Source organism: Podarcis pityusensis (genome assembly GCF_964106645.2).
Source record: "Podarcis pityusensis genome assembly, chromosome: 3".
Classification (NCBI taxonomy): Eukaryota; Metazoa; Chordata; class Lepidosauria; order Squamata; family Lacertidae; genus Podarcis; species Podarcis pityusensis.
In genome coordinates, this window is record NC_138026.1 from 14,718,906 (window position 1) to 14,744,516 (window position 25,611).

General features: G+C 45.0%; 1 protein-coding gene across 9 annotated transcripts in view; it reads right to left on the bottom strand.

Annotated features, from left to right (window-relative positions):
* The window catches only part of SEL1L2 (SEL1L2 adaptor subunit of SYVN1 ubiquitin ligase), a 57,427-nt gene that overhangs the window by 8,165 nt on the left and 23,651 nt on the right, over positions 1 to 25,611 (bottom strand). For 2 of the 9 annotated variants that reach the window (XM_080999143.1, XM_080999135.1), the window contains 14 exons: positions 23,268 to 23,364; positions 16,667 to 16,829; positions 11,782 to 11,835; positions 11,598 to 11,657; positions 11,433 to 11,514; positions 10,084 to 10,238; positions 8,352 to 8,408; positions 7,119 to 7,187; positions 5,027 to 5,104; positions 3,221 to 3,283; positions 2,659 to 2,746; positions 2,417 to 2,565; positions 1,172 to 1,337; positions 1,009 to 1,083 (listed from right to left, as the gene is read on the bottom strand). In XM_080999143.1, coding sequence (XP_080855269.1) covers positions 1,009 to 1,083; positions 1,172 to 1,337; positions 2,417 to 2,565; positions 2,659 to 2,746; positions 3,221 to 3,283; positions 5,027 to 5,104; positions 7,119 to 7,187; positions 8,352 to 8,408; positions 10,084 to 10,238; positions 11,433 to 11,514; positions 11,598 to 11,657; positions 11,782 to 11,835; positions 16,667 to 16,798 — 1,228 coding nt within the window. In that variant the 5' untranslated portion in view covers positions 16,799 to 16,829; positions 23,268 to 23,364. The remainder of the gene's footprint in view (positions 1 to 1,008; positions 1,084 to 1,171; positions 1,338 to 2,416; positions 2,566 to 2,658; positions 2,747 to 3,220; positions 3,284 to 5,026; positions 5,105 to 7,118; positions 7,188 to 8,351; positions 8,409 to 10,083; positions 10,239 to 11,432; positions 11,515 to 11,597; positions 11,658 to 11,781; positions 11,836 to 16,666; positions 16,830 to 23,267; positions 23,365 to 25,611) is intronic. The other 7 variants (XM_080999137.1, XM_080999136.1, XM_080999138.1 and 4 more) reach the window with 7 other exon arrangements.

The following is a 25,611-nucleotide window of genomic DNA, read 5'->3' on the forward strand; positions in this document are numbered from 1 at the left end:
AAGTACTCTAAAGAAAAACCAAGATCAAAGAAATGCTGAAATCTAAGTTCCCCATTGTGAGTCTCAAGAAATGGACAGGCAGGGATGAATTATGTCCAAGGAAGTGAGGCAAGCTGAGAGCACTCTTCATTCTGACATCTTAGAAAATTCAGTCACCTTCAGGGCATGGAGGACAAGGCATAGCTAGTTGATTTGTTTGAGCAGAAATTAAAGGTTCATGGTAGCTAACTCTTTACTGCTCAGTGAGTTTACTTCTGTGCCCTAAACATCACATCACATAGAGACTTTGATAGGCATGTCAAAGAACTGAAAAAATAATTAGCTTGAACGAGCATGAGGTTGCATTTTTCAAATCATGCTCCCTTTTCTCTGACAGAATGTATGGCTCATATGAAATAGCAATGAAGCGAAATTGTTTAAACCATTCATTGCTTCTTTATATGTAACAAAATTAAGTAGAGGGTAATAAAAAAAAGTGAGATTGGTTGGGAATAAAGATAGCTAGGTTGGTGGGGGGATGCTTATTCTTGAAGGTCACTTAACGTTCTATGGTCATAGGAATTATATTTGTTATTATTAATTATTAAATTTGTATACCATCCTTCATCCAAAGATCACAGGGAGGTTCACAACATAAAAATACAAAATGAGAACACAAAATACATAATAAAAGCAAAAACAAAGCAATAACCCCACTATAGAGATTGATGTAGCAAGGCCATGTAAAAGGAACAAGGTAACAATTAACATGCACATCATTCATTTTTTTACATTTTGTTATTCAGTACTTTATAAGAAATGCCTGTGGGATTGCCATCTCAATGAATTAAGTGGAGGGGAAGGAAAATAATATCTTAATATTTTACAGTGATTTTTAATGACTTATCAGTATTGTTGAATGAATGTAATCTTTTCTTCCTATTTAACTGCAAGAGCCAAAATGGGAAAAAATATCATACTAATAAGAGTGGACAGCTAGGCACAGGTTATTTTTAACTCTGTTCATACCTTGATTTGCAGCCCGCTTCCATAAAAGAAGAGCCAATGGATATATTTGCTCTCGGTGGAGAAGTTTAACATTTTCTGTAACAAAATATTAGCATCATTTGTCTTAACACAATCACCGTGTTAAAGAATGCAAGTAAGCAGCATAAGATAAAGTTTCCCTTACCAGATTCCATAATGTGAGCTGAATTGCACTGAGCTACTTCATAGCCCATTTCTGCTAGAAGTGCATATTGAACAAGAGATGAATCAACATTGCCAGTCTGGTAAGCAAAGTGTGCTGTCAGGAATTTGTCTGACCATCTCCCCAGTTCACATACGGTTCTGTAAAGCTAAATAGCAAAAAAAAGACAGACATTAAACACATACAAAGAACACCAGAAGTTTGTAATTAACTTTGCCTTAACAGCAGGGTTAATGGAAGAAAAGAAGATTAAAGGGAGACACTAGTCAGGGCAGTGGTTTTAAACGGATGCAACCAACGTGGGCACAACGCTTCAGGTGGCAGTCCTAGGCATACTTACCTGGGAGTAAGCCCCCTGAAAACAATGGGACTTCTGAGTTTCTGAGAAAAAAATCCATAGGTTTGCACTATAAAACAAGTTCAGCATGTGTTGTGCTTAAATCTCCTTTGAAATCAATGCAATGTGCATAGCTTTGGCTGGATTGTGTCTCATGTGTGTAATGTTTGCAAAACATTTCTTAGCGCTAAGGATACAAATGCCATGAGGAGATGCAAAAAAAAAAAAAAAAAAAAAAAAAAAAAAAGTAGAATTAATTCATCTACAGACTAGCAACTCCCCAAAATCTTAGTATTTTGTAGCCTCTATGATAGAAACCTAACTTTGGAAGGTGGGGGTAATAGATGCCAGTGGAAGATTTTTTTGCTAAGTCTAAGCACAAGAGACTCATGAGAAGAGAAGACTCCCTGGAAAAGACCCTGATGTTGGGAAAGATTGAGGGCACAAGGAGAAGGGGACGACAGAGGACGAGATGTTTGGACAGTGTTCTCGAAGCTACCAGCATGAGTTTGACCAAGCTGCGGGAGGCAGTGGAAGACAGGAGTGCCTGGCATGCTCTGGTCCATGGGGTCACAAAGAGTCAGACATGACTAAACAACAAGCGTAAGAGAACATGTTTGCCATGGTTGTGGTTGGGCAGAAAAAAAAACCATAAACTTTTCCTCCCCACACACTGTAGTCCTGATGCAATTTTGGCCCCCATGCCTGAATTTCAAGAAAGAAAACTCCTGGAATGTTTTTGAGCTATTCATTTGACATGAAGTGTAGTTTGACTCTGTATCTATTGCTACTGGGTGGTTGTTGTCTTTGGACAGCTGTTGATATTGGATGAGAACAACCATCAACATTAATATCTCAAAGGGCAGACTCTCAAACAGGGCATTACTTACTTTAACAGCATTCTGGCATGATCTGAAAGCTCCCATTCCCGTAGCGTACATTTCAGCCAAGTGATAAACAGCAAGGGGTTGCCCGTTTTGAGATGCCAAGTAAAAATATTGGAAGGCAAGTTTGTAATCTCTCTTGACTCCAGAGCCATCTGCAATGAAATATGATTTGGATTTTCATCAAAAATTAGGTAACTGAACCATGGGAGCCTTGACAAAAGGAAGAACTGTGCCCAGGGACTTACTGTGATACATAAGGCCCAGCTGAAATTGGGCCTGGGCATATCCCTTCTCTGCTGCTTTATGAAAGTATTTAAAAGCTTCACTGTGATTCTGAAAGGGAAACAAACTTATTGAGAGGTCAAGAAATTAGTTTCTGGTTTTGTGGAACACTGATCGTGGACTGCAGCTCAGAAGACGTTGCAGCTGCATTATGAGAAGCGGTACCGATAACTTGCGGCACAATCCTGTACTTGAGATCTGTCGGCTGAGGGGTCATGAGACGTAGCACTAAGTCCCACTATGACAACAGAGCACAAGGTACACAAAGACCCTGGCGGAACAGCCCCTGTGGTAAGCCATTTATTGGTCTGTGCAATGTGCCTCCTCATTGGCTCAGGGGTGCATGAAGGTAGAAACCCCTCCCCACCTTGACTACTGTGTGGTGGTATCCTAAGACCCCTTGCATGTAAAACATAAAACCTATGTTTTAATTTTGGGGTGTTAAAGCCACATTAGGCCAAGCGTCTAATGTGGTTTTATTGGTTTTTTTTATTATGAAAAAGCTCTGATACACTGAAGACTTACCCGTGGAAGACCTTTACCACGTAAATAAATAAGTCCAAGCCCCCATAGTCCAATGGAATTGCCCTAAATAACATATTGAGAATGTTTCATTTAGACATAAGAATAAGTTACCCACTATATGAAAAGAACCTATAAAGAATCACTGTAATTGTGTGCCTTAGGGTCAGTTATAATTATTTACTGATTATATTTCTCGCTTGTTAACCAAGAGACAAATGTCTCCTTCGCCATATCTCCTCTGGACATTGTGTCACACCAAGTTATTCACATAACCCTGGTATGAGCAATAAATGGTTTAAAGGTAAAGGGACCCCTGACCATTAGGTCCAGTCGCGGATGACTCTGGGGTTGCGGCGCTCATCTTGCTTTATTGGCCGAGGGACCTGGCGTACAGCTTCCGGGTCATGTGGCCAGCATGACTAAGCTGCTTCTGGCAAACCAGAGTAGCACATGGAAACGCCGTTTACCTTCCTGCCGGAGCGGTACCTATTCATCTACTTGCACTTTGACGTGCTTTCAAACTGCTAGTCCGCAACAGGAGCTCGGACGACCTAAATGAAGCATTTCGTTACACAGTTGTGATTATTAATGCAATCTTATGCAACTCTACTCATTTAATTCAATTGGAACTATTTCCACTGAGTTCAATGAGTTTAATTAAGAGTAAAATCCTGCCTCCCTCCCCAAAAGAAGTTCTGATAGGTTTGCTCTGGAGGTAGTTGAAATGTTCATGAACATCAGTGTCATTATATCAACCCAGGTTGGTGTCAAAGACTTCACCAGACCCAAGTACAACACAATACACTATAGACAAAGAGAATATTCATTTTGTAGGACAAATGCAGTCTGAGCAAGTGTAATTTGAAGCCTACAAGTTTAATGGAAGTTTTATGGAAAAGTTCCCCTCTCCCCCAATGTTGTTCATCACGTAACCATTTTTCTATACGGCCTTTTCAGTTGCTCCTACTTATCTATTACAGTCCTTAGTGTTGAACAAGTTAGTCACCTCTTACATAGCACCAATGCATCTGGTGTTTTAAAAGATTAAATTAAAGAGGCAGATGTGAGATGCCAGCAGTCTAAAAATACAGGCAAAATGAACAGTAGGAGAGGAATGAAGGGACAATGTACTTTGACACATGACACCCTCAATATATCTACAACTTGATTCCCAATTCAATATTGATGTGATGAAATCACCATGAAGCAACACTTTCCTATAACATTTGTGGGGTCAGTCTCTCTTTCAAATATAACCTTGAGTTGTTAGATCTGAAATTTGCTTCATTAGTTACAACAATTTGCATTGTTTTGCACTCGTAGCACTGAAACATTTTGTTTGTTTTATATATTAGCTGCTTGATTTTTCATTTTAAAAAGGCAACCCACCTCTAAGCAGTTTACATAAAGCTGTGCAAAATATTCCATTGACTGATCCTGTTGATGTCTAAGTAACAACAGGGAGCATTCCTCAGTACCAGGAAAAATATGCAAGAGATTTTTTAAATGAAAATTCAGAGTCTAGAGCACCAGCCATAGGCACCACTGGGAGCTTCCACAGGCAGAAGGTTGACAAACCTAGTATAACAGGTTAAGGACATTTTAAAGAGCAAGTACAGAAGGTTAATCATGGTGTGGTTTGATTTAGTGCTTGTAATATATAAAGTTAAAAGTTGATTTGAAGCAGTGATTGTTGTGATCTTTAATTGTCAGATATAACTGTATTCCTAAGAACAATGTATTAATTATAATTAATTAAAGCTGCTACTTTTTTTAAAAAAAAGAAAAAGAAAGAAAATACAATACCTTCTCTGCCGCCATTTTGAAATACTTCAAAGCTGCAATGTTACTCTGAGGCACTGTAGCACTTCCTTCTAAATACATCTAGACAGGATTAAGAGGGGATATTTCTTCAGATGATGGTGATCATCCATGGAAATGCCTCCTCTTGCCATTAAAAATTTGCAAAACAAACGGATGAAGTTCCTCTGAATTTAATCCTATTTTGCACTTTTGCTTCCTGTTTTCTGTTTGACTCTCTGTTATGTATAGTGCTGGGCTTTCATGAGTCATTTTAAGGAAGATTTGAGGAATCTTTAGCCCTCCAATGTTACTGAACTTTAACTCACAATATCTATTAGCCATGTTTGCCAGGGCTGATGAGAGTTATCTATCAGCAACATCCAGAGAGCTGAAGGCTCTCTAGGTTAAGGGACCCCTGACCATTAGGTCCAGTCGTGACTGACTCTGGGGTTGCGGCGCTCATCTCGCTTTATTGGCCAAGGGAGCTGGTGTACAGCTTCCGGGTCATGTGGCCAGCATGACTAAGCCGCTTCTGGAGAAGCAGAGCAGCGCACGGAAACGCTGTTTACCTTCCCGCCGGAGCGGTACCTATTTATCAACTTGCACTGGTGTGCTTTCGAACTGCTAGGTTGGCAGAAGCAGGGACCGATCAACGGGAGCCCACCCTGTCACGGGGATTCGAACCGCCGACCTTCTGATCGTCAAGTCCTAGGCTCTGTGGTTTAACCCACAGCACCACCCAGGTCCCTTGAAGGCTCTCTACTCCTGCTTTAAATATACAACTATAACACAAGCAGCTGAACACATTGTGTATTTGTTTCCAAAAGGAATACCCACAGCTTACAGTAACATAACAATTCTCTTTTTTTTAAATACCAATACCTGCTTAATAATAATTAATATTAAATGTATTACTTGCCCTTCGTCTTAAGGTTCCAGGGCAGATTACAACATTACAACACACATTACAACACAATATAAAATACACTTTAAAACGACTTACAAGTAGAGAAAAAAGTGGGTGCTAAAAATATACATCTCAAGTGTCAAAAGCAAGGACAAAGAGGTGCATCTTGAGGAATCGCCAGAAGCTATGGAATGAAGGTATCAGACACACCTCTCTGGGGAGGGAGCTCCACAACTTACAACCAGCAATGGCATGAATTTTCCATTTGCAAATTGAAAGACTCCTTCTATTCATGGAAGGGCTTTCAATCCAGTGTAGGCCCCCATTGGCAGAAGGATCAGAGAGTGTTTTTTCTGATCCTCCTTTCCCCTCCAGTCCTCAGTGTCAAATCTTGAACTGTTCCAGTTGGTCTCTTAAGCCCTCCAGAACAGATTTTCAGGGTGCTGCAAAGGAGAAATAAGCCAAAATTGCCCCCCCCCAATTCTGCCAGCAGCATCTCATGGAAACTTGGAGTCCACACCACTGATTAGAAGAGAAGCACTTTTTTGTGTGTCTTGTTCTTAAGCTGACCAGGAAATGTCAAGAAATGGAAGGAGGAAAGAAATGTCAAGCTCTCCCCTCAAAAGTGTTCATGCCTCTTGAAAGTCCTCCTTAAGTTTGCCATTCTACTTTGAAGCACAACACTTCAAAGTCAATCATGATATGCCTTTGATTTTGCATGCAGAGATACAAGACAGTCAGATCCCTTTGGCCATGATCATACAGCAGAGCTTTCCAAACTGTGCGTCATGACACGTTAGTGTGTCAGCTGCAGTGTGTAGGTGTATCACACAAATGCTCCCTGCATTCCTCCTGGGACTGGAAAGGGGTTAGTTTAACCTCCGGTTTGCTAGCAAAACTGAATTAACTGTGTTGCAAAATGATGCATGTCTAAAAAGTGTGTCTCCAACATGAAAAGTTTGGAAAGCTCTGTCATACAAGATAGGTGAGAACTGTAGTTTAATGTGGTCTTAAATGTACAACTGAAGATTGCCTCTTCCCTCCTCCAGTCTCTCCACTCTGCTTTGACCACATCGCAAGTAGCTTGTATGTGAGAATGGCCCCAATCCACTGCAGCTGGACTCTGCTTGAATGTGAGGAAACTACAAAGGACCATAGATGGGGTCTCAAAGAAGCAAACATAGGTACCTTTCCCAGGAATGCCATACCATGTGCATTCCCTGCATTCGCTGCCTTTAGGAAATAGTAGAAGGCTTTCTAAAGAAAAAGAGCAGAATAAAGTGATGACTGATATAACAAAGTTTCCAAATCAAGGTATGCATTCTCCTGCCTTGACACCTGTTCATAGTTAGACAGGCCATATTGGTGAACAATAATTCAAACTGGCATCTTTATGTTCTAGTAGTCTGTACAAACTTAGATCATATGCTCCAAATGGTATTGGGGTTCAATCCATAATGTCTCCAGGCAGGGCTGCAAATGTCAAATCTGAAACCCCTGGAGAGACACCATCCACTAGGGATGGAAGAATCTGCCCATTTGAATCTCTTAGTTGCTTATTAGTTTTTCCATCTTAAAATAATTTTTTGCCATATGAGCAGCAATTTGCAGTTTGTTTTCAAATCCCCATGAAAATTCTTCTGCATTTTAGTGTGACGTTTTTATGAAGTTTTGACTATATGTGCATTTTTGCAAGGAATTTTCCTTAATGTGATATGTTTTTGTATGTTATTTTAATGCACATTTCACCCTAATATATGCATTTTTTAAAGCACTGCATTACAACTCAGATGTGTGTGAATTTCAAAGGCTGGCTGTGTGGGGGGTTTTTTTGTTTTGTTTTTAATTGTATCAGAAAGTGTGAATTTGATTAATTCAGCTTTACATGCTAACTGAACTGAAATTTTTCCACATCCCTAGAGCTCTGAAGAGCCAATGGTTTGACCTGGTATAAGACAGCTCCCTGTGTTTCTTTGCTTTTTTAGTCCCATTTTGCTGCAAATACATAAATCTTAGGTTGTGGTCCAGAAGGGCACTCACATATGCCTACCTTTTCCTCCTTAAATAATGCTTTTCTGAAACTGCTTTAAAGAAACCCTAATTTTCTGCTGTCAAAACTCCCAAACTAAAAAAGCACTCTATACATTTGTTGCATAAATGTTTAAAAGAACACACAAACTCACACAGCTGGCATTTCTGTTTATAAAAACCTAAGCACCAGCTTCCTAAATTGGTGCTTGAACTTGGAGGAAATGAAAGACCGTGCTAGATTCTCAAAAAGATGCCTGTTTGAACAGGGGTATTACTTTGTGATCTTAATCACGCTCATTGGAACCATCCCATTCAAATCAACCAAATATACTTCTAAAATTTAAAACTGTAAGAGCACGGCTTGCATCCTTCTAATCTACCTGCACTTACAGCATGATCTCTCTCGAGTCCTTTCCTTCCGAAGAGATGCAGCTGTCCTAGATACACCTAGAAATAATTATTTTAAAAATGAATGTCTTGTATCTTTTGGAGCCAAAAGTCAATGAGCAAGAATGGCCCAATGTCACACCAGCAAACACAACAAAATTTCCCCCTTCCACCTGTTTTTTCCAAGCCACCAGAGCAGATTTTGTATTTTGCGGGTGCACAGAAAACTGCAGGAGAGAAGAGAGGAAGGGGAAGTCCCATTCGTGCAAATGGTGTCAGAGAATAAGACTTGGGCACAGAATTTATGGCAAAGGGTCTGTGGGGGAATACTAGTCTGAAGGATTCAGCTGCCCTTCCTGGGATCTTATTTAACATTAACTTACTTTTTTAATAGAAAGGGATAAAATAACAACAAACACACAACATTTTTGGAGGGTTGGTTGGTTGATTGATTGATAATTATGTCCCACATCAGAGTTAAAAAGGTGGCTAACAGCATTTTTTAACATAGAAGACCAAACAATTCAACCATTTATTTATTTTTAAGGTTCCAGAAGACATATGACTTCATCATTCTTAGACTCCCTGGGAAGCAGATCTATCAAGCAGATCCTGAAGGTGAGGGCAAAATAGGACCACAATGGGGTGGGGAGAGGGGAGGAAGAGGATTGGTGACAGCAGTTTCCATGCATTTGTCACTTAATGCCACACTATTCTGCAATATTTGTAGGCTGAGGGTCAATTATAATATTCTTAGTAAAGATAGGGATTCCAGTAAATCAGGACGTAGGGAATATTGTTTAAATTCCTGAACACTACAGTTAGATCTGAGGATGCAGGTGGCGCTGTGGGTTAAACCACAGAGCCTAGGACATGCCGATCAAAAGGTCAACGGTTCAAATCCCTGCGTCAGGGTGAGCTCCCATTGCTCGGCCCCTGCTCCTGCCCACCTAGCAGTTCGAAAGCACGTCAAAGTGCAAGTAGATAAATAGGTACCGCTCCGTCGGGAAGGTAAACGGCGTTTCCGTGCGCTGCTCTGGTTCGCCAGAAGCAGCTTAGTCATGCTGGCCACATGACCCGGAAGCTGTACGCTGGCTCCCTCGGCCAATAAAGCGAGATGAGCGCCGCAATCCCAGAGTCATCCGCGACTGGACCTAATGATCAGGGGTCCCTTTACCTTTACAGTTAGATCTATGCGGGCAAAGCCTTGCATCACATAGCACAAAAACACAAAGTAGCTACATTCAGTTTAGATGGCTTTAATAGAGGATTAGACAAATTGATGGATGTTAAGGCTATCAATGGATACCAAGCACAATGACTACGGTATGTACTACCTCCAACACTGGAGGCAGTAGGTCTCTAAATACCAGTTGTGTGGAATTGCAGATGGGAAAAGGGCTGTTGTGCTCAGGTTCTGCTTTTGGGCTTCGCATGGGCAGCTGGCTGGTCACTATGAGAACAGGATGCTAACTAGATGGGCCTTGGACCTGATCTAGCAGGCTCTTCTTATGTCATTATAATTGCTGTTTTTATTGTTTTTGTTTTATAGCATATTTTAATTATAGATTTTTAAAAAGTGTTTCGATTGAATTATTTTATTGTGTATTTTGATGATGTGTGGATTCTAATTGATTTTATACTTGTAAACCACTTTGAAGTCAGGTAAGCAGTATTAACAAATTAATAAATAATAATAATAATAAATAGGCAAATAGAAAGGAATGTCTCTTACCTGTATCTGTGTGTCTCCTCTTTCAGCCAAAAACTTGTAGTACTGATGTACATCCCAGTCCAAGATTTCTGTATCAAACCCCAGATTTTCTGATCTTTCCATCAGCTTCACTTTTTCAACTGGCTTATCTTCATTTTCTTCTAATTTGCTTGCAACTAATAATAATAATAATAATAATAATAATAATAATAATAAATCCAAGTAACACAAATCAGAACAACCGCTTCCTACAATCTGAGAAAATTTCATTTTTCCTTTCCATGATGTAGTCAATGTAGTACCCTCCAGATGTTCTGAACGAGAACTTCCATCACTCTTGACATTGGTCATGCTAGGTCACCTTAAACACAGTGATGGAGGAGGCAGGTCCAGTCTACTTGCCCCACCACCCTCACACATGTATTTACAGTTCCCTAATTGTAATGCCTGCATATGGCTTCGGTTAACTTGCTTTGTCACTTGGGACTGTATTTTAGTACAAATAAACATGACAAGAAGAGTTTGGATTTGATATCCTGCTTTATCACTACCCTAAGGAGTCTCAAAGCGGCTAACAATCTCCTTTCCCTTCCTCCCCCACAACAAACACTCTGTGAGGTGAGTGAGGCTGAGAGACTTCACAGAAGTGTGACTAGCCCAAGGTCACCCAGCAGCTGCATGTGGAGGAGCGGAGGCGCGAACCCGGTTCCCCAGATTACGAGTCTACCGCTCTTAACCACTACACCACACTGGCTCTTTTGTTAGACAAGTAACTGGATTCCTGGGATTAGGGCCGGCCCACCCGTGAGGCAAGGTGATGTGACTGCCTCAGGCAGCAGGATCCACAGGGGCAGCAGATTTGACGTCCAAGGAAGGCATCGTCTGCTGCTACTGCCAGTGCCATAGTGGCAGCATCAGCTGCAGCTTGCTCCTTGGAGGCCAGATCTGCTGTGTCCTTGGCTGCCTCCCCCAGTGCTGCCTCTACAGTGGCCTCTTGGTGAAAAGGGGGTGCTGTTGGTCCCCCTCAACCTTCGTTCTCAAGGTAGACCTTTATTCCCCCCTTGTTCCTGATGCACATCGTCACTAATCCCTTCTTCCCTGGTGGGGGTGGAGGGTGCCATTCTCAGGTTCTCCTCAGGTGCCAAAAAGTAAAAGGATTTATATGAAGTATTGGGCCATGCCTGCCTGGGATCTTGGAAAATGTGTTCTTTTCATATGTTAATAATTTGAGTGAGAATCATGTCCTCTGCCCCCCATGAGGGTCTGGTATTTCTTAGTCTTTAAGGTGCCACAGGACTCTTGAAAGAGCAAACAAAAACAAAAGTGGCACTTTCAAACAAGGCAAGACACAATAGATGAAGGCCACCTACTGTAATCTGCAACTTTCTTGTAATAAAGAAGTGCTGCTTCACAGCTCCTTGGAACATTGATTCCTAACCAGTAACGATAGCCCTGTTGGGGGAAAATTCACAATTATTTTAATTATCACTCAAGCCTCTAGAATTGGAAATAGTGAAAATATGTGATTTACAAACCAAGATCATCTGGGATATAAGATTTCCCCCATTACTTGCGAATGTGTAGTAAACAAGTGCCTAAAGGGGGGGGGGGGGAAATAAAATCATAAAATCATGCCAGGTTTTTCTTCTTCGAAAAACACAAAATATAGATGAAAGACTTCAATGACAATAGGGTAAAGTCAGCACAGAATTTTATTACCTTTGATTGACTGTATTCCACTCCTATTCCATATGAAGACAAGAAACCTAATGCCTATGGGGGGAAATAAAGTAAAAAGTTCAGTCAATCATTTTGCTTTTCAGTTGCTTATATTGTTAACAGTTGCCTTAGGCCCAATTCTCATGCGGTAAAATTATCTTTAAGTTATTTTACCATGTCAGTTTCATGTAATCAGGGCTTAGCATTAATGCACTTGTGCAGAGAGTCAGCAGGTATATTTACTGTAGCCCCCCATGAAATGTAGGAAAATGAAATTTTCCAAAGTAGTAAATGTTTATCTGGGCTCTACCATTTCAGACTGCTTACATGGCTGAATGCTTCCTTCAACCACTGAGAGGACCTCTAAATTCTCTGCTTTCCTTATCCAGGGACAACATCCTCAGAGGGAGCATGTGAATTGAAGCCAGGGAAAGTAAGGCAAATGTAGGCTTGGCATTTTGGGCAAGAAGTGCAAAGAAAAATAAAATAAAATATAAAATAATATAAAATATAAAATATAAAATATAAAATATAAAATATAATAAAATCACATTGAGATGCACACAAATGTGTCTACATTAAGGGTTGCATCCAATGGCATTACTCAGGCAACTCTTAGTGAATCACCATCCCTCTTGCAGCTACCCACACCTCCTAAGCCTTGGAGACCTCCAGAAAGGTTGGAGGCCCTCCAAAACAGATTCAGGTGGTGAAGACTGTAGGAGAAGGAATAATTGAAAATTGCTTCCCTTCTTGTTCTGCTGATGGAAATCTTACTGTCAGCTCAACAACACCACTAGATACAATCCATAACGTATGCAAATTTTTTATTTCTTTTCCCTCTGAAAGTGTTGTAATCCTAAACTTGAAGAGGACCTAAGAAGGCTAGGCATTGGAATTTTTGAGAACCGATATCTGAAAATGAAGCTCTCAAAATGTGAAATGGACTTTCTGAAAATGGCCATCACAATTGGGAGGTATAAGCAGATGACAAAAATATATGGGGGCAAACAAACTAAAGCGAGAAAGTCAAGGCAGAGTATGCTTAAATAAGAAATTTTCATGAAGCCGTCACATTGCTCATGTCTTTGAACAATGACACATAAATATATGATACAGACATTTTCAGGTTACATTAAGGCAGCATATGAGAATACTATGTGAACACACACATACGTGTGTTTTCATATATTCCCCTTTGCAAATTTTCTGTGCGTAGCTATATAAACATCATACTGAAAACAAAGTTAAAGTGGCAGACAGGCTGTGATGTGACTGTATATAGACTCCTTGAGGCACAGGCGTGTGCTTCAATCTTTGTACAAAATGAATTCTAGATTTATTCCGGCCAGTCTTGGTTCAAGGTTATAGACATGGACAAGATTAATTGGTGGAACATTGTGTCACAGAAAAGATGTAACATGGAAAAAATAATGGTGCTTCTGAATAAAGAAAAACTAAATTTCTATATCATAACTTTGTTCCTCACAAATAGTTATAAAACAGTTTAAAATAGGTCACTGAGCTAAAATTTAATTCAGGGCTGTCCAACCTTTGTATCGTCGGACATTCCATTTTCCAGACCATGGTCCAGAGGATGGAAATGTATTTACAATGTAAACTGACCTCCTCCTATGGTCAGGATCCACAATAGTAAAGGTAAAGGTACCCCTGCCCGTTACGGGCCAGTCGTGTCCGACTCTAGGGTTGTGCGCCCATCTCACTTAAGAGGCCGGGGGCCAGCGCTGTCCGGAGACACTTCCGGGTCACGTGGCCAGCGTGACGAAACTGCTCTGGCGAGCCGGCACCAGCGCAGCACACGGAAACCCCGTTTACCTTCTCGCTATAAAGCGGTACGTATTTATCTACTTGCACTTAGGGGTACTTTCGAACTGCTAGGTGGGCAGGAGCTGGGACCGAAAGATGGGAGCTCACCCCGTCGCAGGGATTTGAACCGCCAACCATGCGATCGGCAAGCCCTAGGCGCTGAGGTTTTACCCACGGCACCACAATAAAGCTGTGCTATTTAGCTGTTTCACAAGGAAATGAGGAAACTTATGTGCTTGGGTGTAGTGTTCTGCTGGACTGAGGTCCAGCTCCGAGGGCCTTCTGGTGGTTCCCTCACTGCGAGAAGCAAAGCTACAGGGAACCAGGCAGAGGGCCTTTTCGGTAGTGGTGCCCACCCTGTGGAACGTCCTCCCATCAGATGTCAAAGAGATAAACAACTACCTGACATTTAGAAGACATCTGCAGGCAGCCCTGTTCAGGGAAGTTTTTAATGCGTGACATTTTAATGTATTTTTAAACTTTGTTGGAAGCCACCCAGAGTGGCTGGGGAGGCCGAGCCAGATGGGTGGAGTATAAATAAATTATTATTATTATTATTATTATTATTATTATTATTATTATTATTTTAAAGTGATGCAACATTAAACAACATGAAAACATTTCCCTTTTCCTCTGAAATGTTTCTTAAGGATACTCCTGAAGATACTTGAACATTTATTATAATGTGTAGTTCTGCACATTCCAGAGGAACACTAATGTGACACCTTGGAGACAGAAAGCCTTGTTGTGGGATCACATTTCATGGCCTAGAACCTATAATATATAATATTTTTTTATTTATACCCCGCCCATCTGGCTGGGTTGCCCTAGCCACTCTAGGCAGATTCTAACACAAATAAAAACACAATAAAACATCAAACATTAATAGTAACAATCTGATCCAATATAAAAAGTCACAATAACTTTAAAATAAAGAAACAAAACAGCATTCAACAATCCATCAGAGTCTAATAGTAAACAGTAAAATTAAAGATCAGCAAATAATAATTTACAATAAAGAACAGGGGTCAGCAAACTTTTTCAGCAGGGGGCTGGTCCACTGTCCCTCAGACCTTGTGGGGGGGCCGGACTATATTTTTTGGGGGGAGGGAGAATGGCGGCGGAGGGATGGTGAGCTGCACGCAAAAGGGCTCCAGAGAGAGGCTGCTTAAAATGGCGGCCGCTCAAGTGCTGCTGCTGCTGGCACCAACAAAGCCCAGCTCCCTTCCTCCTCTGGGCAGGGCGGGGAAAAGCAAGGAGGAGGGAGGGAGGAGGCGGCGGTGCCGCCGCTGTGTGAGGGAGAGGGAAATAACATGCACACTGGCGATCCACGTGGCAATTCCCAGACCGTCCATGGGCCGGATCCAGAAGGCCGTTGGATCTGATCCGGCCCACAGGCCTTAGTTTGCCTACCCATGATAAAGAATTACTAATCTATAATCAAGAAAAATAACGGCAAATCACAATGCATAAAATACCACAAAGCTTACAAAATCATGTAAAAGGATCGAATTGAAAAACAAGGACACACAACTTATAAAACTATTCTTAAATAATATCCCATGACTTCTCTCTTCCCAGCTGCTTCTGCTGTCTGGGAAAGGCTCCCAGGGCTGGAGCGTGGATCAAGGCAGGTGGAAAAGCCATTGCCTGGTTACCATAAAACAATGAACCTGCATCATGTGATGCCCGTGGACACTAATCCATGAAAGCTTGCAGCACAATAAATATGTTATAGCAATATCCAAGATTGGTCATTGTGGCATTTGCCTCCTAGGATGGGTCATAAGGAAAGGGTTAAAACAGGTGTGATGTGATTGGCCAGTGAGAATGCAAGGAGCGAATAAAAGTTAGAGTGGGAGGTTTTGAAAGTCAGTTGGAGTTGAGGTTTGGGAGTTGAGTTGAGAGTTGAGGTTTGGGAGTTGAAGAAGGAAGAGGGAGGTTTAGGCAGTGGGTTGGTAGAGTTGTATTGTGAGAGAGTGAGAGGAATTGTTAGGTGGAGTCAGACAGATAGTTGGAATAATCAGTTTGGAGTTGTTAGGAACTAAGAATAAGAAACTGACAAGAATAAGCTTGTTCCTGCATTTAAAAATAAACTTGATTATTTGTTTATGTTAACAACTGACTGGACTCCGTGTGTCCCCGTGAGATACGGGGTGGTGGCAGCGGAAAAAGCAATCGCAGTGGCGGCACAGGGTCAATAGACCGTCAAACGTCCGGGGGCCCTGTGTGTGATCGCCACAGTCATACTGAGAATAGACACAATGAAATCAATGGACTCTGTATATGGCAGGAGAGTCCTGCATTATTGAAATGATGGCTGGAAAACTTTTGGAAAGCCAATGTGTTTTGGCACATTTGGTCTATCTGTTCTTTAATGACCCATCCACAATTCATGTATTCCTTTTATCCATGTATGTGCACACAGGAAACAGACACATATGCAAAATGCTACGAAAACCTAGACAAAAGATTCAACAATCAGCACAACTTGTGAGATGCCTCTTCATGTTCTGCAACAGAGTCATGCGAAAGGAATGCAAGAGGAGATCCATTTGTGATTTATTAGACAAGAGACTAGTCTGAGCAACTGAATTTGCAGCTGATCTCTTACGCATAGTTTTTTTTTGCTATTCTTTTGTGTCATCCATAAATCCTTTTCAATTAAAATTGATAATTTGCCTTAAATCAGAACATGTTAGACACACTAGCTAGGTGCAAAAATATAATTAGTTCTTATATCTTCAATTCTAACAACCGTAAACATTTGATTTTTGTTCCATGGAAACCATTGTCTACCTTCGGAGTGTCTTCAGTGGAATAAGGACTAAAGCCTTGACCTGGAATTTTATTGAACAAGGATTTTAGAAGATGTTTGCTGAACACACCAGATAGCCTCTTGAAATCAGGCAATTTAATAAATAATTAACTTTATATCCCTACCTTGTTGACATTTCTTGGCTGAGCATAAACACCATCTTACCTCTTTTCAAATATTTATGCACTCTAAAGTAGACTAGTGCCTGTTTAAATCTTTAGCTAATTAAAGAGCACGTACCGTCTGGCCTTTATGAGATCCTTCTTCAGCTAAAATCTCATACAATGATACAGCTGCTTCTACGTTTTGAGGAACATTATTTCCAAACAACATGTCAGATGCCAGTTGCTCCATAGCTTTCTGGTTTCCCATTTTTGCTGCTTTGACAAGGAGCCGGTGGGCTCTGATTAAGAAACACAAAGTTCAGATTTAGTCCGTCGGATATGGAAATTTCTCATCTATACATAAAACAGGAATTTATTCTGCTGTAACTTTGCATTAGAAGTTTACCCCCTTCATCACCAGAGACTGGGCCATCTTAAGCATATGCAGCACTGGGGTGCAAAGATCTGCCTAGCGCCCCTAGGTTGCCCAGAGTGGTCAACCTTTTGGGGGGGGGCAAAGTTGTTGACCTTTTTTTAGGAAATAGTTGTTTACCTTTAGAACGGTTGCGGGGCGCAGGGACTCACAGCACCAACCAACAGGCGTGCCAGCGCTCATGCACAGGAGTGTACATAGGTGGGTGCGGGTTCCATGCTGGGGGGGCAAAATGTTGGGCAGCACAGTCACCGCGCTGTCCGCCCACTGCCTCCCCCCTGCTGCATGGGCAGCTAATTGTTTTGGAGCGGGGGCTCGGAGCACCATGTAACGTTGTGGGCACTGCGCGACGCATCCTGTTGCATGCGCCAAGCTGCGGGTTCCTTTGCTGGCTTTTCCACTGTTGGAACATGCTCCCAGTGCCACCCAACGTGGGGTGCCAGCGCAGAACAATGGGGAAGGCAAGTGGCATCAGAGGAAAGATCTCCAGATGGGATCCGTGTGCTCCTATTCGTCGAGTTTTGTTGCTGCCATCGGCGCTGTCGGCGTGCGGTGGATCCCATCTGGAGATGTTTCCTCCGCTGCTGCTTGCCTTCCCCATCGTTCTGTGCTGGCACCCCATGTTGGGTGGCGCTGGGAGCGTGCGCCAACAGCAGAAAAGCCAGTGTGGTGTAGTGGTTAAGAGCGGTAGACTCGTAATCTGATGAACAGGGTTCACGTCTCCGCTCCTCCACATGCAGCTGCTGGATGACCTTGGGCCAGTCACACTTCTTTGAAGTTTCTCAGCCTCACTCACCTCACAGAGTGTTTGTTGTGGGGGAGGAAGGGAAAGGAGAATGTGAGCCGCTTTGAGACTCCTTCGGGTAGTGATAAAGCGGTGTTAAGTCGTGGGTTGACATAGCAGCCGGCACAGCGATTTCTTCAAGTAGCTCTTTATTATGGCAAGCTGGAATAGAACTGACTGCGAACAGCTCAGCCGGCCTGTATTTATAGGCAGCCGGCTATCAACATTGTAACCACAACAGCCCAGAGTTCCCGCCAAAAATAACTGGCGCGGACCTGAGTGAAAACTATCTACAGACCTGAGTGAAAACTATATACAGTATCCCCCTGTTGGCCCAGGGTGAAACTACACTACATAACACCCCTCCCCACCGAGAGAAGGCGTTAGTTACAATCGTAATGGTTTCCTTATATACAGCACTACGCGTAATGGTTCAATTAGGCACAAAAGCATATTGGTTACATTTCCCATACTTAGACCAACAGTGATACCTGTCCAACAACATAGTCCTTTAAATGAGTTGGGCGCTTGGAAACTCTGCCAGACCGCCGGGGGCTGGTAGCCAAGTCCGGAGGGCCACACAGTTCTCGCTGAGGCTGTGGTGCGACCCTAGGTGGCGTTGGAACCAACTCCCCTGGATCCGCTGCTGTGAGTGGAGCCTCCGCAAGTGGAGTGGTCTGAGTCTGTTCTGAAACGGCTTGGTTCGGCTCCACGCTGGCAGTTTGCGAGGGAGGTGTAGGTGGGGCCTCGCCATCTGTACGTGTCTCTTCTGGAGCCGCAAGCGCAGTTGGGGGCACCTCGGTAGTGTCCAAGTCCCCAACCCTGCGCCTAAGCTGGTCTATGTGCCGTCGCCACAAGCGTCCGTCTTCGAGTGCCACCTGGTACGAGCGAGGTCCAGTGACTCCCACTACTGTGGCCGGCACCCAAGGAATGTCCCCCACATAGTTCCGGGCAAAGACCTGGTTTCCTGGGACAAATGACCGTGGTGCGTTGGCACAGCCTGGGGGTTCAGCCACGGCAAAGTCTGGGTGTAGCCGGTCGAGCGGTGACCTGAGGCGGCGGCCCATAAGCAGTTCAGCAGGACTCCTCCCTGTGGCCGCATGAGGGGTGATGTGTTGCACGAACAAGTATTTGGCGACCCGCTCATGCCAGTCTCCCCGGTCCAGGCGCGCCAGTGCCTCTTTTGTCGAGCGCACCATTCTTTCCGCTTGCCCGTTGCTGGATGGATGAAAGGGTGCCGTTAGGGCATGGCGGATGCCCAGTCCCAAAAGATACCGCTCAAACGTGCCTGACGTGAACTGCGGTCCGTTGTCAGAGACAAGGACATCAGGACACCCATGCGTTGCAAACAGGCCCCGCAGCACCCGGATGACAGCTTCGGTAGTGGTGGAGGGCATCAGGGCGACCTTCAGCCATTTGGAATAGGCGTCCACCACTACCATAAAGGTCCGGCCGTGAAAGGGGCCAGCCAGATCGATGTGCACCCTCGACCAGGGTGTCTTTGGCGTCTCCCAGGTGTGTCCCTTAGCTGCCGGTGGTGCAGGCCTCGACTCCTGGCACGCTTGACAGGCGGACACCCAGGCAGTGATGGCATCGTCCATATTAGGCCAGCAGACGTAACACCGAGCCAACGCCTTCATTTTGACAATTCCCGGGTGGCCAACGTGCAGAGCCTCCAGGACGCGCTGACGGAGTCCCTGGGGAATCACGACGCGGTCTCCCCACAGCAGACAGCCGCGATGAGCTGAGAGTTCATGTTGTCTGGTTGCGAAGGGCTGGAACTCCGATGCAAAGGGCCCTTGTGGCCACCCCCTCCACACCCAGTTGAGCACCCGGCTGATGGTGCGATCCTGGGCAGATGCGGAGGCCACAGTGGCAGCCGATACAGGCGCTGCCGGAAGATCCTCAATCAGAAGGAGCGATGAAGCTGGAGCCGGGTCCTCCACAAATGCTGGAAGAGGGCAACGGCTGAGGGCGTCGGCATGGCCCATCGATTTCCCCGGGCGATGGATGAGCCGGTAGTGGTAGGCAGCCAGGAAAACAGTCCATCGCAGCATGCGTGGTGAGAGGACCGGTGGAGTTGGACGATCACCGGCGAGGAGGCCCAGGAGTGGCTTGTGGTCAGTGATGAGGTCAAAAGTCCTGCCATAGAGGTATTCAGGGAACCTCTTCACTCCAGCCACAAGTGCCAATGCCTCCTTGTCGAGCTGGCTGTAATTCCGTTCCGTCGGAGATAGTGTCCTGGAAAAGTAGGCGAGCGGTGCTTCTCTTCCATCTGGAAAACGGTGACTAAGGACAGCACCGATGCCAAAAGGTGAGGCGTCGCAGGCAAGGACCAGCGGCCTGGATTCACTGCACTGTACCAGCACACTGTCTGAAGAAAGGAGAGCCTTGACCGCGTTGAAGGCCGCCGTCTCCCGATGACCCCAGGCCCAAGGCGTCTTAGTGCTAAGGAGTCGGTGAAGAGGCTCAGCCACTGTGGCTTTGTGGGGCAGGAACATGTTATAAAAGTTCAGCAGCCCCAGGAATGCCTGCAACTCCGTTTTGTTCTTTGGAGTGGGGGCCTGCTGGATAGCGCGGATCTTGGATGTGGTTGGATGAAGACTGGAGGCATCGATAAGATAGCCCAGGAACTCTACCTGTGGAACGGCGATCTGGCACTTCTCCCTCTTTACCTTGAGCCCGGCCTCCTGGAACCTGGTCAGCACGGCACGGAGGCGCTCGAACAGCTGCTGGTGTGAGTCTGCAGACACCAAGACGTCATCAAAATATGGTACCACGCCTGGAAGCCCTTGCAGGAGACGCTCCATAAGGCTTTGGAAGATGCCAGGAGCCACACTCACCCCGAACTGCAACCGGCGGCAACGGAATGCCCCCCGGTGGGTGACGATCGTCTGGGCTTCAGCAGTGGCATCATCGACTGGCAGTTGTTGATAGGCTTGGGCAAGGTCCAGCTTAGCGAAGACCTTACCCTCACCCAGGGAATGCAGCAGGTGTTGGACAACAGGAACCGGATAAGCGTGCTGCTGAAGTGCCTTGTTGATCGTGCACTTGTAGCCAGCGCAGATTCTCACCGACCCATCTGGCTTGACAGGCGTGACGATGGGGGTTTCCCACTTTGCGTGGTCAACCGGCTCCAAAACTCCTTGGGCGATCAGTTTGTCCAGTTGTTCGTCCACCTTAGCCTTGAGAGCAAAGGGAACCCGGCGTGGCTTTAGCTTGATGGGGGCGACTTGTGGATCAAGGCTAAAGGAGATGGGCGTACCTGTATATTGGCCCAAGGTGCCGTCAAAAACCTCGGCAAAGTCTTTGACCAGACCCTCAGTCTCTGCGTTAGAGATGCAGTTGATGCCGGTGACTTCCAGGCCGAGGGCATCAAACCAGTCTAGCCCTAGGAGGCTTGGCCGCTGACCTTCGACCACCACCAACCGGAGCAGGCCCGAAAAATCCTTGAAGGCGATCCGGAACCGGCCAACGCCTACCACGGGAATGTCGTTTCCCTGGTAGTCTCTCAGGTGTACGCGGTGAGAGTCGAGTTGCCTTTTGGACACTCTGGGTACCAGTCTTTTGATGGTGCTCCATGACACGATGGACAGGGCAGACCCGGTGTCGATCTCCATGTCACATGGAGCTCCTTCAATGAGCACCGTGACGTTCAGCTTGCGTCGCGTAGGCGAGTCGGTTTGGCCAATCGTGGTTCCAGACGGGCAGTGGCAGTTGGTGAGAGCGAAACAACTTTCCTTGGCAGACTGGAGTGAAGTCTTGGACTTGCGAGTCGATGAAGGGGGGGTGTCAGACGGAGCCGATCGGCAGACCTTAGCGATGTGGCCCCTTCTGGAACACTTCCTACAGATGGCGTCTCTGAATCGACACTGGGCACGGGAATGGTTGCCTCCGCAGCCAGCACATTCCGGTTGGCCCTTGGACTTCAGTTGGAACTTCCTGCGCTCCCGCTTTGTCTGGTGCACGTCATCGTCTTCACTGGAGGATGCCTCCTCACTGCTGGCCTCTTCATGATGCACCGGAACTGGCTCCCTAGCAAGACGCGGGCTGCTGGACTTGCGGATCTCCTGGGCGGAGCGTTCAGCAGCTTCTGAGGCCACAGCCTCCTCAATGGCTTTCTGTAGCGTGAGGTCTGGCTTGGCTAGGAGGCGCCGTTGCAGATGGATGTCCCGGACCCCGCAGACGATTCGATCCATCAGGGCATCGTCTAAGTCTCGGAACTCACAGTGCATTGCAGCCTGTCGCAGGGCGGTGGTGTAGTTGTTGATTGACTCCCCCTCTGCCTGGTTCCGGTGGTAGAACGCATGGCGGGCAGCAATCTTGGACGGCTTTGGTGCGTAGTGGTTGCGGAGCTTCTCTTGGATCGTGTCCCATGGTGTTGCCTGGACTGCTTCAGGCGCAACCAACGCTCGGGCCGTCTCAAACACCTCAGGCCCACAGAGGCTGAGGAATAGGCCCCGCTTCCGATCCTGTGATACTGCTGTCAGCTCGTTGGCTTGGAGGTAGCAGTCGAACCGAGCGAGGTAGGAGTCCCATGATTCAGAGGCTGGCGCAAACGGCGGTAGAGGCACAAGTGAAGCCATGATTCCGATGCCGGCGTGAAGGGCGATGGATGGAACACAGTGCTCTAGCCAGAACAGTCAGCTCTGAATTGGTTCTGCCCAGTGATTTCGCTCAGTGATTTCGCTCTGTGATTCAGCTCAGTGATTCAGCTCAGTTCAGAGGCTGGCCGCATCTGGCTGTGCTCTGATGTCCATCGATCCCACCTTCGTCGCCAGTGTTAAGTCGTGGGTTGACATAGCAGCCGGCACAGCGATTTCTTCAAGTAGCTCTTTATTATGGCAAGCTGGAATAGAACTGACTGCGAACAGCTCAGCCGGCCTGTATTTATAGGCAGCCGGCTATCAACATTGTAACCACAACAGCCCAGAGTTCCCGCCAAAAATAACTGGCGCGGACCTGAGTGAAAACTATCTACAGACCTGAGTGAAAACTATATACAGTATCCCCCTGTTGGCCCAGGGTGAAACTACACTACATAACAAGCGGGATATCTTCTTCTTCTTCAAAGGAACCCACAGTTCAGTGCATGCAACAGGATGCATCGTGGAGTGCCCACAACGTTATGCGGCGCTCCAGGTACTCCAACGTTATGCGGCGCTCCAGATGTGGGTTGACACATGGCTGATTATAAAAGGACCCCTCCATAGGTGTGTTTCATAAGCCTATCATTGCAAATCTCTACAAGAGAAACTCACTCTTGCATTGGCAATGGAACCATACAAATTAATAGGAAAGGGAGAAACATGGCCACATGTACCTATTCCATCCTTCTAAAGTCTCCAAGAAGACAGGAGTGCCTGGCGTGCTCTGGTCCATGGGGTCACGAAGACTCGGACACGACTAAACGACTAAACAACAACAAAGTCTCCAAGAGAGACTGTGCCAGACCTGCACTTAAACCAATTTATGCCTTCTCTGGGACTGTGTTAGCAAAACAGCTAAGCCTACACTTACTTTTCTGTATCTTCTTTGTTTTTGGAATGCTTCAGTATTTTGAGGCTTCTCTGATAAAACTGACGACCTTTGTCCTTTCTTTCCACCTCCTCTTCCACTAGAAATGTGACCAGAAAAAACACTGTGATGCAACTCCACGATGTATCGCCAGAGATTTAAATCGTGCGCTCTTTTGATAGGGTGCATGTAATAAGCAACATTTCTGTTTTCGAATTCCGGTGAACGCTAGAGTGGAATTTAAATATAAGGTTTCAAATAAGATTTGCGCATGAATTGAGCTACCCTTAAAGCACAATGCATTTGATGTAATACAGTATGTGGTTACTAAAGATAGCTTATACTGCCAAGCCCCATTAAGCATTTATGAATAGAGTTAGGGCCTTAACCCACCTACCCATTACAAGTTTAAATAGGAGTGCATTGTGCCATAGCAATGAGTGGCATTTATATCCTCAAACCTTGATGATTTCTAATTGTTTCCATGGCTCTCATCCCATCTCCTGTCTGCTTTCAAAGTTCATTGGCCCTTTCTCTTAGATACACACCCTTCCACTTCCTCCAACACATACACAATATTTCACAAAAGCATACATGTTGGGTTCTTTCCCCAACAAGTAGTAGCCTTTCTTTTTGGCCCCAAGGCTCTCATCACTCTCTCTGAAATCTCATCTCTTCCTCCATCACTCTAGAAGCCAAAACAAATGAGTCATAGGGATTTTGTGGCCAGATCTCCCATCATTTTTCATTTCCATTCTAAAACAGCCATGCAGAGGCTCTGAATTTTTTGATTAGAACATGGCACCAGGAGAGAAAGTGTTCAACCCTTACCCCCTACAGTTTCCCTAGTCTAAATTCCCTTTCCTCAAAGCCGTTGTTATTAACTCCACTGAGGGAAATATACACTTAACTTCCCCAGTATTTTTTTTCATCAGTAGGACAAATATCAGCTACAGAGAGGAGTGAAATGTTGGACTTAACTTCAGATAAGACTTCAAAGTAATAATAAAATGAATCAGTTTTGATCGCAGATATCTCACACTGTGCCTACTTTGGTTTTAAGATGCTGTTTCTTCATTGGAGTGACAGTGGGGGAGTCACTTTTCTGAGGTGTCGTTCCTAGACACTGCTGCAACATTTAAAGGCCCTAAATCATGTGGTCAGGGCTAACCACACGATTTCTTCCCTTCAGATTATGCTTGCTTGGGAAAGGCCCACTCAACTATCCGCACCTAAATTGAGGAGGGCAATTAAACATTCCACTAACCTCAATCTGCCCTCAGCCTCCACTTCCTGCCTTCTTATTTACATCCCGTCCAAGGAGCAGGCACTGGCTGTCAGCTTTGTCTTCCTTAGTCTCAGTGTTGTCCTTAGAAGGAGGAGCAGGACAGAGCCAAAACTAGCATTTGCTGGCTTTGTCCTTCATTTGCTCCAGCTTTACCTAGCTTATAGGGGCGCGGGTGGCGCTGTGGGTTAAACCACAGAGCCTAGGACTTGCCAATCAGAAGGTCGGCGGTTCGAATCCCCGTGACGGGGTGAGCTCCCGTTGCTCGGTCCCTGCTCCTGCCAACCTAGCAGTTCAAAAGCACGTCAAAGTGCAAGTAGATAAATAGGTACCGCTCCAGTGGGAAGGTAAATGGCGTTTCCGTGCGCTGCTCTGGTTCGACTGGACCTAATAGTCAGGGGTCCCTTTACCTTTACCTTTACCTAGCTTCTGCCTTCTGCCCCACCAGACTCAATGGGCTTTAGCCATCGCTGCCCATAACTGTATATTCATAGGAAACTGCCTTATATGGAGTCAGGCCATTGACTACCAGAGCTTTCCAATCTTGTCATGTTGGTGACACCCCTTTTAGCCATGCCTCATTTCGCGACACTGTAATTCAGTATTACTAGCAAACTGGAGGTTAAACTAACCCCTTTCCAGCCCTGGGAGGAGCGTGGGGAGCGTTCAAGCAACACATCTACACACTGCAGCCGACACACCAATGTGTCGTGACAGTTTGGAAAGCTCTGGTCTACACACACTGGCAGCAGCTGTCTACTGTCTTAGAGAAAGGTCTTTCTGAGTCCCACCTGAAGATACCAGGGATTGAACCAGAGACCTTTTTGCAGGCAAAGCCTGTACTCTACTACTGAATTACGTTCCTTGAAGAATAAGAAGAAACGCTGGCATTTGCTGTCAGGCACTGGGCAAATTCGAATTTATTTATCACACTTAGTTAAAACAAACACCTCATAGTTATGCACAGCTAGAATGGTACACAAACTGGCTTCTGTCCCTAACTAATGCACAATCTTGTGCTTGACAAGTAGAGCATGCCATTCTGAAAGAGAGTGTCCACTA